We start from the raw sequence: 18,411 nt of genomic DNA, 5'->3' as shown, positions 1-18,411 counted from the left end.
CAGAGAGAGACAGACCAGGAAGGTCCCAGTAAAATAAACCTTTGAAAGTTTGTGCTCTGCTGTACGATGCTTGTGCTAAGCCTGTTTTGTTAGAATTGAGTTCCATTAGAAAGAGCCTGATTTTTGGAGAATTGAACAGATTCTGTTTTTGCTGCCATTAAGCCCAAACAGAGCAGCTCCAAAATGTAGCCATTCAATTTGCCCTGCAGTTGCTTGCATCTCAGCATCATGACCATCAATGTCATGACCAACAATACAGAGTTCTCCATGTGAAGCTACCAAGATCTTGTGCAGAACTTGTGAATTTTAGTGATGCAGTGGTGAGGATTGATAGTGTTAGAACAGTTTCTTCAGAACCCACTCCCTCCTCCACCAATATTGACTTAGATTAATTTTGGATGGTGTATTTCCATTCATAAGAGGCATTAGGGATGTAACATACTGTATGTGGCTTAATGGCTTAACATGTTTTAGCCTGAGGTGAATTCCAGTGTAAGGATCATAACCCACCTTACTACATATTTTTGAATGTAGTCTAAAAAAGATGCTCACAGATGCAAATGCAGGCTTGAAGTGTATTTCGGGTTTAATTTCTGATCAGAAAATCATCAAGACTATTGATGTTCTGAAGACATTCTGCAATTTATTGAATTCTTAATGCTAAAATCAAAATTTAAGAACCATATAATTTAATTCAAATCTAACTTGTAAGTTTTGGAGAAAACCTGAGGATCTGGTTATTTTACAGATTCACGGATTCTAGATTGCAGTGCACATTGCTGCTCAAACAGCTTCATGCAATAAAGGACTTTTTGCCAAAAGAACTTCAGGAAGAATATTTACAGACATGCGACCAACTTGCCATTGACAAAACCAGCATAGCTAGTCACAGCATTCAGAGTTTGCTCAGCAGTCTTGCAGAGCAGGAATTATTGCCCGAAGATATCGTCTCACTTCTTGTTACCTGTGTACGGAAATTTGTGGGTAAAGAGAAGGATTTTAGAAGCCTTTCGGAGAAAGCTCAGAGAGGCTGTCTATGGGTACATCTGGGATTGCTACAGATTCAGATTTGGACACCGCACACTACGTTTGACCCTGCTGTCAAAAAACTGTACAAGCTGAATTATCTCAAGGAGGAGGTCAGTTATTCTGTGTATTTTTTTTGTTTAAGTATTATTCGCTTATTTGAATAGACAATAAGTCCAAGTTTTGGATAATATTCATGTTTCATATGCACCTAGAAACGCGTTATTGAAGACCAGTGGTGCTGTCTGTGATGTCACAACTTGGGCATTTACCGCGATGACTTAAACGCCTACACTTTGATTCAGTGGAAGGGTCCCTGGACCTGAGATGTTAACTCTGCTTTCTCTCCACAAATAACTGCCCAGACCTGCTGAGATTTTCCAGCAATCTCTGTTTCTGTTTAAAATTATGGAGAGAGTCTTGCTGTAATTAATCAATAAATGACCTAGTGGTTGAGTTTTTCCACTTGACCATGATCGTTGCTTCTGTTATAGGGAGACCTTGCTGGAGCAGGGTATTCATATACATGATGGGCTTTAATGTCATTTTCATAAAATAATGAAGACTGTCACCTGCACACAAGTTGGAAATTGGTGCATTGAAGTAATAGTCATATAATTTCCCCTTGTAATCTCTACTTTAACATTTTATGTAAATGATAAGGTACTGTTGGGGCTGTTTTTAAATAGCTTGTTAAACTGGGATCCCATCTGCCTATTATTTACATTGACATAGATATTAAAAATCTCATGGCGTTATTTGGATGTGCAAAGTCCTTGCAGCCAACTTTGGCATTGGCTCATTTCTCATTGCTGTTTGGGTCATTCACCAAGGTGACAGCCCCGATGGGTGGCAGCGGAGGATGGTATAGGAAATCACTTGCAAATCCTGAGCACTGAGGTCAAAGATCTTGGATTATTTTATTGTTTTATATGTAGTTGTTGCTTTCCCTGGCTTGAGATGTTTTAACAAGTCAAAGAATTGCAAATTGTTGATTTGGTCTGTTAATAGTTTCTTTTTCTCTTCCTAGTTGCAACAATTACAATGTGAATGGAAGAGTCGCAACCTGTCTGAACAGTTGTTGACTGGCCGAGAGCTATTACAAGATGGAGAGAATAGACATTGTCATCCCCGAATTAGGTACGTAGTTTAGTATCCTGTCTGAAATTGACATTTGTGTAGATCAGTGCTTACATGAAACCATGACTTCCTTTCCTAACCCCTCACTTTTTTCCAGGCCAAGCAGACTTGGCTGAAATGCTGCAGCAGATTGCCTCTGCGGGTAGCTGGCCAGCTTGAATGGCAGATCTTGATGGTTCTATTTCCCCAGTAAGGGCTATTATGGGCGCATGAGGTTGATTTAAAAACTTGGCTTGTGTATTAGAAGTTTTGCTTTCGATGTTAAAAAAGCAGTGGGAACTAACATATAGTAATTTTAAATATGGATGTTTGTGAATGCAAACATGATGAAGGGCTCTGGCCCGAAACGTCGAATTTCCTGTTCCTTGGATGCTGCCTAACCTGCTGTGCTTTAACCAGCAACACATTTTCAACAACGAATGCAAAAGTCAGTTCACTACACAAGTGAAGGCTCCTCCATTGAACTTTTTAATGGAAAATATGATCACTGTATACAGTACATCAAGAATTTTTAGTTTTTTTCCTTGTAAGAACCCAATGTCTCTGATATTTACTAAAAGAATGCAACTTCAGCGTGTCACCTTGAGTCAGAATTTTCCTGGTTGCAAAAAAGCCCTTCAAGTTAACAAGCATTCTACTTTCCCATAGCCAGTACATTAAATTTAAACTGGGCACTATTAGAGGTTTTGTTCTAATCCATAGCAAGCTCAGTTCAAACTACAACTGTGTTTCCCAAAATTTCCCACAATGGCTGTTTCTCGAAGCCTGGAAATAGTTGTGACCCTGACCGTGAGAACTTGTTTGAGTGGGAACGTGGCTTTTGTAACTTTGGTCTGAGCTCCACAGCAGCCATCGCCGCTTTGAGTCTTCACCTGCGGACTTCAACTGGCGTCCAGCTTGGTAGTCCCAGATGTAAAATGTAACTGAATGTAGACTACCCCCTGAAATCATTTCGTTATTGTTTGTCACTGGTCAACAAGTCATGTTGACCAGTGACTGAAAGCTAGGTGTTTTACCATACATTCCCTTTTAGAGAAATCTAGTTCTTAAAGAGATAGTCAAGATCCCAACATACCTGCTCTCATACTAAGTGATTCTGCGTTGTAGCACATGCACTTGGAAGCACTGAGCAGGAGAGTGCTGGAGATGATCAGCTGTTTACCGACTGTACTTTATCACATTTAAAGGGCCATAGCCCCTTTGTGCAGGTTAGCAGATTTGATTACAGTGAGAGAAAATGAGTGAGAGAGTTTGAGTGGTATTCAGGTGAAAAGCAAACTTTGCTTTGAATGGTTATTGTAGAAATATAACACCAAGGGTTGGATAAATTTCAAAGTTGGGTTAGAGTTGTAGAATCTGATTTAGATGGTGCTGTTCACAACATGAGCAGAAGGCTTCTGAACAGGCGCTTGATCGCGAGAGACTGTGCCTAAGCAAATGTTCCATTTTTCTCTAGTTATGACGGGTACGTGGGGTTATTCGACTGTGACCCACCAACTTAATTTTTTTTTGTGTCCTAGGTTTTTGCAACAAAGAATTAATCTCCTTAAGGAACAGATTGCAGTACTGTCTAGAAAGCAGGCGCACCGCCCCAGTGTACCTCAATACGATTATCTCTTCCAAGATATCCACCACTATGTGAACAGTATTGCGCAGGAGTCCAAAGTCAAATCCCTCGTCTCTCGACTGTTACAGCTCCTCCAGGCGAAGCGGCCTAAATCACGTCAGAGCATCCAGGTCATACTCAATGAGGAGGCAGCTTGGCAGCAATCCCATCACCACTTCAGGAGACGAATTGCAGAAGAGTACTGTCATTATCCTGATATTATCGAACCCCTTCTTGCAGCCATTTTGCAGATGCAACATGGCATGAGGCTTCTGGCATCTGAGGTTCACCTGTTGCTAAATAATAAGCTTGTTAAGCAAGCTGACCTCACTCGACTTGTCACTTGCCTTTTGGCCTTTCCTTCCATCAGCTTCTCATTCCCAACTTACCTTGCTCAGGCAGATGAGTTGTGTTCAAAGGCCTCCATGGAGACCCTCAAAGGGCTTAATCAGTTCTTGTGTAAGAATTCATCAGACGAAAAGTCTCTGGCTAAGGAACAAAAATCGCTGCCAACACAAGAACAGCTGTTGATGAATGCACTCCTATATCTGCGTTGCCATATACTTTCATTGGGTGAACTGGATCAGGCATCACTGCAACTTTTCAGACACATCTGCCAAGTAATTAGAACTTGATGCTTTGATTATTATGATTTCCCCAAAAGGCACATGTTAAAAAGTTACATTATCCTACAAATGTTACGTTTTATTACCTCAGTAAATTATTTTTGTCCTTTCTACTCCTGTCTATCACCTTCTCCCTGTTTACCTCCTTTTACCCCCTCCCCTTTCCTTGACAGTGCAACCTATTCTGATAGGTAAAAACAATGACTACAGATGCTGGAAACCAGAGTCTAGATTATTGGTGCTGGAAAAGCACAGGTTAGGCAGCATCTGAGGAGTAGGAAAATCGGCGTTTTGGGCAAAAGCTCCAATGAAGGGCTTTTGCCCAAAACGTTGATTTTCCTGCTCCTCAGATGCTGCCTGACCTGTGCTTTTCCAGCATCACTCTAATCTAAGCAATTCTGATAGTTCATCCATTTGCTTACTTGACCACTTCTGAAGCTGTGTAATTAATAATCAGCTAGTACCCAAACCTATCCATACCAAGCTCTCCATCCAGTTTCAGCCGTTGTTCCTGAGAAATGGAAGAATAGAAATTGTCTCTTTTCCAGTTTGGTTATTATGGTATCTTTTTTGGAACGCTTGTCTACCTTAATGCTTTTTAAAATACCTAGCACCTTTTTTGCAAAAACATGCCGTAGGATATCAATTTGTGCCTTTTTCGACTCACCATCCAACATGTCCTTCTCCTGCCTTGGGATTTTCCTTAGTCCTGTTTGCTATGGTCATGTCATGTCATGTCCCCTTTAGTCCCTTTAGTGCTCCTCTGTCCTTGTTTAAGTTCTTCCTGCTTTCTTTGTATTCCTTGAGGACTCTGTCTTCAGTTTCCTTAGCCTTACATATGCTTCTTTTTTTTCTGACTACGTTCACAATTTCTCACAAAGGGGAGGGGGGTGGGTGGGGTGTGTGTGGCTGGGGAGAAGATAGGACTCAGCTACCTTCTCCCCACCCCACAGCCTCCAATTTGTCTCTCAACACCCAAGGCTCCTACCCTCATTCCCGATGAAGGGCTCTTGAATGCTACCTGACCTGTTGTACTTTTCCAGCAACACACTCCTTTCTGTACTTGAGCTATTTACGTATTGCCTCAGGAAGTCCAACTGCACAAACCTAACAAATTCCTTTACCCCCCCCCCCCCCCCCCCCCAAAGCCCCTGGCACCTAGCTAGTCCCAGTCAATATAGGGGAAAGTACAAACACTCACCACAACAATCCTATTTTTCTTCCATAATCTGTACACATATCTGCGCTGACTGTTTGGAGGCTTGTAGTACAACGCCATCATAGTGATTGTACCCTTCCTCATCCTGCGCCCTATGCATATGGCCTGTCTGGATGAGCCCTCTCAAGGTATCTTCCCTCAGTACTGCTGTGATATTCCTGCTAGTCAGTGACATAACTCCCCCATCTCATTTACATGTCTCTCTTTCCCATCTGATGAACCCACATCCTGGAATGTTAAGATGTCAACCTTGTCTCTTTTTACAACCAAGTCTCTGCAATAGCTACAACATTAAATAATATGCACTAATCCATGCTTTGAGTTCATTTGCCTTACCTGTCATACTTCTCGTGTTAAAACAAGCCCAGTCCTACTGTTCAGTAACTTTTCCTATCTGTTCATCCTCTTAGTTTAACAGGCCTTGGTCTTCAGTTTCTCCTCAGTCATTTCGCTTGCTGACCTACTGCTAAGGTTCCCAACCCCTGCTACACTAGTTTAAATCCTTCCAAGTGATGCTAGCAAATCTCATAGTCAGGACATTGGTGCGACCCCCCCCCTTCCCCCCCCTCCCCCTCCAAACACACACACCAGCTTGTGATGCCAGTGCTCTGGTTGCTGCTGTCACCATCTGCTAGTAGGCTATGGTCTCTCTCATTCCTCCTCCTCTTCCTCCCACCCACTCCCACAAAAGTATCCAAAGTGTTATACTTATTAGAAAGGGTGATAGTGCAGGAGTCCCCTGTAGCTGTCTGCCTGCCTCTGAGTGGTCACCCATCTATCTGCTTGAACCGTGGGTGTGCCCGTGTTTTCTCAACCCCTGTCTTTGATGCATGCTGAAGTTGCAACGCTCCTTAGTGTGTCCAACTGCTGTTCCAACCAATCCGCGCTTAATACTTTTTGAAATTTTTAATTGTGATAAATAATAATTTTTTTTCCTGACTTTGTTCTTCAAGAAACCCTGCATGTAGATACTAAAGATCGCTAAGAAAAGGGAAGTCCTGTCTGCCTGTAAGGACTAGATAACCTGCTATGCACCTCACTTAGATTTGAAGACCAGTCAGAATAAAATAAGATGCATTTGTTTGAGCCACTGCTTTCAAAGCAGAATGAGTAAACTATCAGAGAATATAGTATTGTGATTTCACATCTAATTAAGCCAAGATTTGGCAGGATTAGAATGAGATGGATTTTCTTCGATTCAGCCCAGGTGCTGTTTTAGGCCGCAGACCTTGGAAAATTGGACAGTGCAGTGGTTTGATTGACTTCCAGTTCAATTAGAGCTGAGGCCAATGACTTGAAACTCCCTTTCTGTTCGCTTATAATGCTACAATTTTGACTTAATGTTTTGTTGGTTTAGTTTAAACATAAGTTTAGTTGGTATGAGGACAGAATTCTCCATTTACCCAAAAGTAATGAAAGAAATGCCTTTTTGAACCTGGTCATGTGATGGAGTGCCTGGGATGGAAATAATTTTGCGAGTGTGCCAGAAAAGCACTTAATTGAAGATATGCAGCTGAGGTCTAAATAGACAAAGGCATCTGAAGTGCTTTCCAGTTAACAAGTGCAAATTTGGAGGACTGTACTCCTTTGGGTTGGCAGCTGATGGAACAGAAAAATTTGAAATAGTGTTTTTGCATTGTATTAAAGGCACTGGTAAATGCCTGGGATGAGCAGGAAGAGCGTAGGAGAGTGAAGGAGGAACAGGAAGCCAGCCTGTACAAGTACAAAAGCAAAGAATATGGGTCAAGTTTGTCCGAAGAGGAAGAGGAGAAGGAATTCAGACAGACATTCCCTCAATATGCCAAGGTAATGTGAAATAATATTTTCTTTGAAGTTTCTTCTGATGTTTACTAGACTCATGTTCACAGTGACTCTGCAATTGTTTTGAATTCCTGTTTTTTTAAATTTCAATTTATTTTTCACCGTTTAAAAATAATTTGTTTTTACATATATTTAGCTTCGGAAAGGTCTGAACTATGCTGTCATGAAATGGCTTGAAAATATCTGAAGCAAATGTAAAAGCATCCAGTGGATTCTTCGTTTTAAAAGAAGCATTACCGAAACTCTGAAAGATTTGTGTTTGAAGCTACCTTAAGTTTGGTCTTTTCTTATTTTCTTTAGGATTTTTCTGATCTCACGTCTGAGCCCAGTCTTGAAGAAGATATGGACACTGAAGTTCCGAGCACAGAGGCTAAAGCTGCTGACGCTGACACTGCCCCTATCCAAGAGAGTTCAATTCAAACTGTCATAAATATTCATCAGCAAATCTATTTGAGATTTGCACAAGCTGTGTGGTACCACCAGAGCGTGCCAGCTCATCAGTGCAGTGATTACCTTAGTGCTTTTGTGTCCTCTTACCATTCGGTTGCATTATTAATTACACGATTCTGTTCTCTAATTGGTGAGTCTACTTAATAGTAAGAGCTATTTTTATTCTTTTGAGAAGGCTGACACAAAAACAGCAAGAAGCAGGAAACACTAGTGTGAGTGGTTTATAGGCCGCAAAATATATCGGTCTCAGTATAATTCTGTAAGTTGGTGGCATGTGTGGTCACAAGAATGATGCCAAGAAGATGGGTGACTTCAGTCAATGTAGAATGGGTACATTTAATTAGGATTAATAATGTGGAATAGTTGTTCCTGGAATATCAGAGTTCTGCTGGAGCAACATATTGAAGAACCAACTAGTGTACAGGCCATGTTTGATTAAATATTGTTCAATGAGAAAGACCTAATTTAAAAATCTTGCTGTAACTATAGTATGATGGAATTTTCCATTTAAGTTTGCAAACTATGTAGTTCAGTTTGAAATGTAATAAGAGCTATTATGAAATGATGGAGAGGGAATTAGTTGTGTTGGATTGGAAAAATGCATTAAAAAGTTTGACATCAGGTAAGGAAGAAGTAACACTTAATTTTCAAAATAATTTTATAAGCCTTCTCCCTTGATCTAATATAATCTTTAACTTCCTCCATTAAACCCTTGCTTTCACTGTTAGAAATTTTTATTTAGAATTTAGTATTAGAACTTTAGCATTCTGTAAAGGGAATAGAATATGAATGTAAACTAAAAATAACTTAAAAAGGATTGTAAAAGCTCTTCAGATAGTTAAAAAGAAAAATATTAGCAAAGGTGTATGGAACTGTTGCAAGCAGAAATGGGAGTAGGAAATAACAGTATGATTGTAAACCTATATTAAGTACTGTCTATCATCACAGGGCAGAGGAGAACAATTCTCCCTGAAATAATTAATAAGTCTTTTAAAGGAAAAGTAGTATTGGGGAAATTAGAGTGACTGAAAGTTGTCAAATCCTCAAGATTATCTTCACCATTAGCTGTCCAATGAGATGGATACAGATGTAGTGTCTGGATTCAAGATCAGATTCTGTATCAGTGACTGCAAGATGGAAGATTGGAAATGTAGCCCTGATGTTTAAGCAAGGGGAAGGAAAACTGGAAGCAACGAACATGGCATCCTGGGAAAGTGCTGCGTCTATTATAAGATAGTGATTGCTGGGAATTCAGAAAATTAATCAGGTTGGACAGAGTGAGCATGGATTTATGAGGGGAAATTATTTTTGACTTTAGTACAATCAGGAAGGGATCTACTGGATATGCTGTATTTGTATTTTTAGAAGGCTTTTGATAAAGTCTAACACAGGAGGTTAGTAATCAAAGTTAAAGTGCATGGGTTTGGGGTAATATTCCAGCATGGATTAGGGGTGATTTATTATGTAGAAGGCAGACAGTAAGAATAAATGGGTCTATTTCAGGTTTGCAGGCTGTGGCCAGTGGATTACATTAATGTCAGTGCTTGGTGTCCAGTTTATTCATGGTGTGTATCATTAATTTGAATGTGGGAATCAGTTGTAGTATATCCTCATTTGCAGATGTACAACCTGTTGTGAATGCAAGTTGAGGATGAAGTAGAGAGGCTTCAAGAGGATTTAGACAGGCTGAGTGAGTGAACAAGGACATGGCAGATGGAATATAATGTGGATAAGTGTGAGGTTATTCACTTCAATAGGAGTAACAAAGATGTAGAGTATTTCTTAAATGATAAGTGTTTATGTCCAAGACACTGAAAACTAGCATTTTGAAAGGAAAATGGTATATTAGCCTTTTATCTAAAAAGAATTTGAGTACAAGTACAAAGAGATCTTCAGTGGTATAGGACACTAGAGTACTGTGCACTGTTCTGGTCTCCTTGCCAAAGGAAGGATATATTTGTCTTGAAAGAGTGCAGTAGAGTTTGTCAGACCGATTACTGGGATGGTGAAATTGTCCTACGAGGAGACTGGGTTTGTATTCTCCAGAGGAAGAAGGGCTTTTGCCCGAAACCTCAACTCTCCTCCTTGGATGCTGTCTGACCTGCTGTGCTTTTCCAGCACCACACTCCTAACTCTAATCTCCAGCATCTATAGTCCTCGCTTTTGCCTTGTATTCTCCCAGAGTTTGGGAGAATGAGAGTCAATCTTAGTAATTTTCAAAATACTTAAAGGAATATGCGGAGTAGACTTGAAATATTATTTCCCAGTGCTGTGTAGTCCAGAACCAGGACTCGTAGTCTTAGAATAAAAGGGAAGCCATTTAAGACTTAGGAGATGGGAAACCTCTCCAATTAGAGTGTGGTGAATCTTTAGAATTGTCTGTCCAAAGGGCTGTGGAAACCTAGTCGTTGAGTAAGTTCAAAACAGAGTCCTAGTCATACAGCACAGAAGTAGATCCTTCAGTTCAACTCATTCATTCTAGTTTCCTAAACTAAATTAGTTCCATTTGGACAAATTTTGCCTATATCCCACTAAACATTTCCTATTCATGTACCTATTCAAATGTCTTTTAAATGTTATAACTCTACCTGCATCCATCACTTCCTCTGGCAGTTTGTGCCACCTATGAACCACCCTCTGTGTGAAAAAATTGCCCTCTTGCCCTTTTTAAATCTTTTCCTCTCCCATTAAAAAATGCCCCCTAGTTTTGAACTCCCCCATCCTTGGGAAAAGACTATTGCTATTCATCCATCTATGCCCCTCACTATTTTATAAGCCTCCTATATGGTCACTGCTCAACCTCTGCTCCAGAGAAAACAGTCCTAGCCTATTGAGCCTTTCCTTATAACTCGAACCATCTGGTACCAGCAATGTCCACGTAAACTTTTTCTGAACCCTCTCCAATTTAATAATATCTTTCCTTTCTCAGGGCGACCACAATTGTACACAGTACTCTAAAAGTGGCCTCACCAACGTCCTATACAACCTGCACATGATGTCCCAACTCCCATACTCAGTGGTTGGAGCAATGAAGGGAAGTGTACTAAACACGTTTTCTTAACTAACGGCATACAGGGGATATGGGGATGGCATAGGAATATGGTGCTGAGGTAGCTGACCATCTATCATCTAGAATAGTCGAACAGATTCTTGAGGCTTTCATCAGTTGCTGGCTATCACCTTCATTAGAAATTTGAGATTTTATCCACACTTGACAATACAATGTAGATTGATAGTTGTGTTTTATTTTGGGATGCTGACTTTGGTATAGAATTAAACTGAGATCCCATCTGCCTATTTGTGCTTAGAATATAGAAGATCAAAAGACGTTATTCCAGGATAACTGTTCTGCTATCACCACTCAAAATCTGCTGGTCCTGCATTGATTGTTGCTCATGACCCTGAGCATAGAATCCATAACACAGAACTTCAGCATGGGATGACTTTCAAAAAGGCAGGAATAACCACACCTTGAGGTGATAAGATTGCATGTTTCAAAAGACTAGTAAAAAGTAGATAATGATAATCCATTTCTTGTTAGCCAAAAGAGTACTTGAAAGTGAATTGATTCTAAACTGCACTGGCGAAACAATATTTCAGTGAGTGGAAATTCCTGGGAAATTTGGAAACTGAAAAGATTGATCTTTAGTGCAAGTTAAATAAATTTTCTTTCTGACAATACTTTGGGATCATGCATTGAGCAATGAAATGCATGGCATAAGTTTTGGGGATATGGTGACGTATTTGTGATTATCACTGAACCAGTCACCCAGTGGCCCAGAATAATGCTCTTGGGGACAAGTTTCACCACAACATCTGGGGGAATTCAAATTACATGAATTAATGCAGTCTCCATAACAATGACTGCTATAACTGCCATCGATTTTATTGTTGTTTAAAAGAAAAATCGCCTAATCATTGATGTTCTTTGGAGAAGGAAGTCTGCCATCCTTACCTGGTATGGCCTACATGTGACTCCAAATTCATAGTAATCAGGTTGACTCTTAACTGCTTTTTAAGATTGCCTGGCATGCCTTGTAGTTCAAGAATAATAGAAGAAAGCAATAAATGCCAGCGATGTGCACACACTGTGAAAGAATTTTAAGAAAATGTGCTTGGGAGAAACAGATGACTGACTGCAAAATCTCTTCGATTTTGGAGCTTCCTTGCGTCCTAACTGATTACTGTGATTGGTGCACAACTGTATTTTCTTTTTACTCTGTAACCACCAGGACATTAGAAGATGGTCTAGATGGACCTTGGTGTTTTTCAGCTTCAATTTTTCATATTTCTCTCAACAAATGTTGTCAATTGCACATAAAATCTCAGATTTCTAACTGTAGGTGATTACCATTAAGTGATCATTAAACTGATTTGCAAGATGTTGTGTGCAAAATAGATTAGGTGCATTAGTCAGGGGAACAGCAAAGTAATAGGGTTAATGTAATGGGTCTTGGCTGGCTTACTCTTGGAGGGTCAGTGTGGACTTGTTGGGCCTAATAGCATATTTCCACATTGTAGGGATTCTATGAAAATGGCAGCCAGTTTGCTCGCAGCCCTTCAAAATAATCCAGTCTGTGGATTTATTAGTTTGTTTTGAAATGTTAGGAACTGCTTTCATAAAAATGTAACTTCTTTTTCTTCAGTTCTTGTCCTCATGCATTCAGGTGTATGAAAGTAATAGTCATCATATTGAGTTGTACAAGGGCACAAGACTTCTGGGACAAAATTTATGCCATTAATTCTTCTCAAAATTGAAATGTAAAGCCACATAATTAAAATTTGAAGTAAATATTGGCGATAGACACCTGAAAATTGGCAGTTAACCTATGTATTACATTCTCTCTTTGCTAAATTGCATTCTATCTTTATTACTCACCATAGAAATTTTAATTTGGTTTTGTTTTAATTAAACTATTATTTGTTCACATTAGACACTTCCTTGAATGCAGAGCTTCAGGGTAGTCAGTTATTGATCAGTTCTCTCATCCAAAATACTGTTGGTGGAGAAGAAACCTCTGAGCTCGTCCTGCCCCAGGAAGATACTTATGACTTCTATCAAAGTCCAAATATCCAGGAGGCTAAGAAGTGCCAGCCCATCCTGAGAAGCTTCACCAAAAAAGTGAAAGAATTACTACTAGACTGGCCTGACCATCCAGCTCTGCTGCAGGTAAAGAGAATCCAGTTGCTGCACTCTGCAGTCTGCACCTTTCACACCTTCAAACATAATTCAGCTTCTCATTTTTTGCGTGTGCTTCAGTGTAAGTTTTTGCCTTCAGTTTTTGTGTTAAGGTGACCCATCTCTGCCCCCATTTTCCTTTTCTCTCACTAGTGGGTCTTCTCTTTAGAGAATAGACCTATATTCTGTGGAATTTAGAAGAGTGAGGGGAGATCAAATTGAGGTATATTCAAAATGATAACAGTTGTGGATAAACTTGATGTGGGGCAGAGGTCATAGTCTTACGAGAAGGGGGAGCAACTTTTGAAACCAAGTTGAGGAGAAACTACTTCTCCCAAAGGATTGTGAATCTGTGGAATTCACTACCCCAAAATCTGGTGGATTCTGGGATAGTGAGTAAATTTAAGGAGAAGTTAGACAGATTTTTAATTGGTAATGAGTTGAAGGGATATGGAGAGAAGGCAAGAAAATGGGGTGAGGAGCAGGTCAGCCAGATGGAATAGTGAAGCAGACTCAATGGGCAGAATGGCCTAATTCTGCTCCTAAATCTTATGAACTCCCATTGGCTGGGGCTGAAACACAGATTTTGTAAAAGTGGTTAAAAGCCAACAACCGTTAGCATAAAATGGGCAAAGATATGCATTAGAATGTTCTACTTCTCTCAGTTTTTGTTCTATATTGTGCCATTTGCCTCATGGAATGTATAAAGTAAACCAAATACCTTTGTATTTGGATGCATGAGTAAATGCCATAAGTCAACACCAAGCTTTACAAATTCAATCGGAATCCACTTTTAGTCATGACAAGTTACACGTTGGTTTTCGGTTTCTTTTTGAGCAGGTGTTGTCCTGACAACATTTTTTAACCCTCTATTCCAACTTCCTTTTTCAAAAATGTTTCAAAGATTGTGCTTGGTGACTCTGCTTTTCCTCACCTTTCTAAAATCCATAACGTCTACACCTGTTGTCTTTAGAACTTCTATAGTCTACCAGTTTTACTCTAGTATTGTTACCTTACCTCCAGTTGCTTTACTTAATTGCTTCACCTCTTTCTCTCGAGTTTTACTGCCCACTTCCACATGCTATATAAACCAGAGGCAAAGTGCTTTACTGGTTCTCTCCTTTTCAAAGAGAATCTTGATCTTTTTATAAAATATGAAACTTATAAAAGTTGAAGAGCTTGTCATGTCGGTGCAATAAGCAGTGAAGAAGTCATGTTGACCTTTAGTGCGGGGAGATTTGAGGACATGAATAGAAGTTGCTACAATTTTTCATGGCTATGGTCAAATCACACCTAAAAAGCTGGGTGGAATATTTAGTCTGTGTATTTAAGGAAAAGCAGACTTGTATTGGAGGCAGTGTTACAAAGGTTCACTGGACTGGTCTCTGGGATGAGAGAGGTGTCTTATAATGAGAGGCTGAGAAAATTGGGTCCAGATTTTCTAGTTTTTAGATGAATGAAATAGCCAATATTGCAATAGCCAATATTCTGAACTCATCCTCTATACTGTGACCACTGAGTGTTTCTGTTGGTTAGGGAATTTAAATAGCACACCTTTTAGGATAGGTGACTGATCATTTTAGAACGGAGATAACAGATCGTACACAGGATTGTGAATCTTTTGGAATTGTCTCCCTCAAATAGTTTGGTACTTTCCATTGTTGAATACATTTAAGGTTAGTGTAGACATTTTTTTTGTCTTGAGGAATTAGAGAAAGCAGATGGGAAAGTGGAGTCAAAGCTTGAGATCAGCTATGATTGTGTTGAAAGGCCACGTATGTTCGGTGAACCATTTGGTCTACTCCTCCTATCTCAGGAATTTCAGAAAAGCTTGTGGTGGTCCAAAATCAGACACAGGGGTAGGTGCAGAGTGAAAGCTCCTTTCTGTTGTACACCTGGTTTGAGGAGAGCACTTGAGTATGAGGGTTTGCTGTCACTGTTGTCTCTGCCTGCTACTATACATTTAAAATTTTATAGTCTTACTGAACAAGAACTAAGTGCTAATAAAAATTAAATAATCAACAGTCAAATATTTTGGTCATTACATGTGGTGCAAAGAGATGCCTCAGCACTCTGGACTATATTGCTTTCTGAAGTTTTCTGATTAGCTGCAAAAGATTTATTTTTAATCAAGGCTTGATAGATAAGGTTGTGTGAGAAAGAGAAATGAGCTATAATAATATAGTGAGAAGGATGGAGCACTACAGTATTGCTAATTAAGATGAAAATGCGAAATAGATACACGATATGCATACATTAATGTCTGCAGACAATATGTAAATTCAGATTGAACCTCTGAAGTATGATTTGAGACTCAGCATGGTATTTACTTCAATCTGGTGTGTATTTCTAATAGTTACCACCATCTTCTATTACTTTGCTCAAATGCTTTATGGCAGATTTATTAGAAGCATTTTAAGCCTCACTTTGGCAGCAAGATGCATGTCTGAAATTTACAATGTGGTATGGGCTGGCACAGTTTTGGTGTGAAGTTCAAGGCAGGATGATTTTTGTTTTTTCAGCTGTTGGTTGTAATGGACAGAATCAGAAGCTTCCCTGTTTCTAGTGCTCTGGCAAAGTTTTTAAATGGCATGGAGATCCTCTTGAGCAAATCCCAGGTGAGCCATTCCTTCCCTCTCATTGACCTCCTCACTCAAGTTGATAAAAATTCACATTCTAGTGGTTATTCGTCACTATATTTGTTCTGAAAATACCCAAATATTTTTTTTTTGTAGGATTGGGAGTCAATTGCGAGTCGATCTGTGTCCTTAAGGCAGCACCTTGATGCTGTCAGCCAACTGATCATCCAGTGGCGCAAACTGGAGCTCAAGTAGGAATCACTATTTAACTTCACCACATTAGACAAGTGCTGATCACTGGCTTCATTTGCACTTTTTCCTATGGCAGCAGATTCCTGGGAAATGAAATTGTACTAAACAAATCCTTTTGTCTAAAAACTACCATCCCTCTAAGAGGAATCTTTTCGAAGTAATCCAATCTAATTTATTGTATCAATGTTGGCTTTTAAACTACCAATCAGAATTCTCATACTGTATGATTAGATCAAGAATGGTTTTGCAAGATATTGATGCAATGCTCAAATATCGGCTTCAGTAGGTTACCTGGGGTTTTGTGGTGTTAGCTACAAAACATTGTGGAGAGACTGAAATCTTGAATCCGTACACTCCTTGATGCATAAATTTTATTCCAGTTTTGCACCTTCTCTTCTGATCTCTTTTCTCTCATTCCTCACTCACACACAATCTCTCTCTTTCTCTCTCTCTCTCTCACTCACTCACTCACTCACTCACTCACACATAGTCACACACACTCTCGCGCGCACACACTCACGACTGTCTTGCACTCTCATCAATCTTTGTCACTGAATCTAAAATAGAATACAGTGAGACATTGCAAATGTATCATTGCCACCTCTTCAGCCCACTTGACAGTTTGACTCTTGGATGGTCTGACCTCATATCCAGACAGCATCACTTATTGTGTCCTTGGCCAACGTTCCCTCCAACCCGTTTCCACAGAAGTCATGAGGTAGCAGTCACAGGCAGGAATCTTAGGTTATCTTCTAATTCTTTTAAAATCATTTTAAAAATCGTCTTGTGATTATTACTACATAAAATATGAAGCAAAACTTTGATCTTTGTTCCCCAACCTTCTATAACTCTTAACTTGTGTTTAATTTCCATCTGCAGTTGCTGGTCTAGTAGTCTTAATGTTGTGATGAAAAGGCACATGGAGAAATCAAACAAGCATTGGTTTTCAATCTACCAGTTAATTGAAAAATACCTTCAGGAACGCCTGGAAGAAAATCTGCAAGGTAGTACGGCATTGCAATTATTTTATTGATTATTGCAAAATTCAGAAGGCAGTTTATCAATGTAAAAACTAATTCAGAACGCCTCAAGTATTAAAGTTGAGCATTCAGGTCTGTCATGTTTAATATTTGAAAATTCCATCACACAAACGTGGCAAATTTGATCAGATAATTGTAGTAAGTCATCTCACTGTTGAATTAAAGGAATATCTTGTGTGCGACTGAACTGAACAAAATCAAAGTTAATTGATTCCAATTCAGTGTTATCAAGATTTGGTGGTCTTATTAAAGCATAGAGTGGTTATTGCGATCAAAATCAGCATTTATTGCCTTTTTGAAGGTGTAGTCTGTGTGGTGAATATACTTCTGCTGAGGTTCTAGAAAAGGAAACGCTGCTTCAAAATCCTGGAAATGGGAAAGGAACTGCCTTGGGAATATAGGGGAGTGATTACTGGGCCCTTTGCTGATTTGTATCATCGATAGTTACAGGTGAGGTGCCAGAAGATTGGAGGTTGGCTAAAGTGATACCATTATTTAAGAAAGGTGGTAGGGACAAGCCAGGGAACTATAGACTGGTGAGTCTGACGTCTGTGGTGGGCAAGCTATTGGAGGGAATCCTGAGGGACAGAATTTACACATTTGGAAAGGCAAGGACTGATTAGGGATAGTTAACATGGGTTTGTGCGTGGGAAATCATATCTCACAAACTTGATTGAGTTTTTTGAAGAAGTAACAAAGAGACTGATGAGGGCAGAGCAGTGGACGTGATCTATATGGACTCGACACAGTTCTGCATGGGAGACTGGTTAGCAAGATCAGATCTCATCGAATATATGGAGAACTAGTCATTTGGATACAGAACTGGCTCAAAAGCAGAAGACAGGGGATGATGGTGGAGCGTTGTTTTTCAGACTGGAGGCCTGTAACCAGCGATGTACCTCAAAGATTGGTGCTAGGTCCTCTACTTTTCGTCATTTTAATATAAATGATTTGGATATGAACATCCAAGATACAGTTAGTACGTTTGCAGATGACACCAAAATTGGAAGTGTAGTTGACAGTGAAGAAAGTTACCTCCAGGTTACAATGGAATCTTGATCACCTGGGCCAATGGGCTGAGGAGTGGCAGATGGAGTTTAATTTAGATAAATGCAAGGTGCTCCATTTGGGAAAGCAAATCAGAGCAGGACTTACACATTTAATGGTAAGGTCCTTGGGAGTGTTGCTGAACAAGGAGACCTTGGAGTACCAGTTCATAGCTCCAGTCCATACGTAGATAAGATAATGAAGAAGAAATTTGGTATGCTTTCCCTTACTGGTCAGAGTATTGAGTACAGGAGTTGGGAGGTCATGTTGCAGCTGTTCAGGAAGTTGGTTAGGCCACTTTTGGAATATTGCGTGCAACTCTGGTCTCCTTTCTATCGGAAAGATGTTGTGAAACTTGAAAGGGTTCAGAAAAGATTTACAAGGACGTTGCCAGGGTTGGAGGATTTGAGCTATAGGGAGAGGCTG

General features: G+C 39.7%; 1 protein-coding gene across 1 annotated transcript in view; it reads left to right on the top strand.

The window, feature by feature from the left end:
• The window catches only part of mdn1 (midasin AAA ATPase 1), a 186,184-nt gene that overhangs the window by 110,335 nt on the left and 57,438 nt on the right, over window positions 1-18,411 (top strand). Inside the window, exons 61-69 of the mRNA XM_060849750.1 lie at window positions 749-1,139; window positions 2,057-2,166; window positions 3,687-4,392; window positions 7,265-7,423; window positions 7,739-8,018; window positions 12,823-13,058; window positions 15,590-15,685; window positions 15,803-15,897; window positions 16,778-16,902. Of these exons, the coding sequence (XP_060705733.1) occupies window positions 749-1,139; window positions 2,057-2,166; window positions 3,687-4,392; window positions 7,265-7,423; window positions 7,739-8,018; window positions 12,823-13,058; window positions 15,590-15,685; window positions 15,803-15,897; window positions 16,778-16,902 (2,198 nt within the window). The remainder of the gene's footprint in view (window positions 1-748; window positions 1,140-2,056; window positions 2,167-3,686; window positions 4,393-7,264; window positions 7,424-7,738; window positions 8,019-12,822; window positions 13,059-15,589; window positions 15,686-15,802; window positions 15,898-16,777; window positions 16,903-18,411) is intronic.

This window comes from Hemiscyllium ocellatum, chromosome 3, assembly GCF_020745735.1.
Source record: "Hemiscyllium ocellatum isolate sHemOce1 chromosome 3, sHemOce1.pat.X.cur, whole genome shotgun sequence".
Lineage (NCBI taxonomy): Eukaryota > Metazoa > Chordata > Chondrichthyes > Orectolobiformes > Hemiscylliidae > Hemiscyllium > Hemiscyllium ocellatum.
Note: the sequence above shows the minus strand (reverse complement) of the source record. Positions and strands in the feature narration are given on the sequence as shown.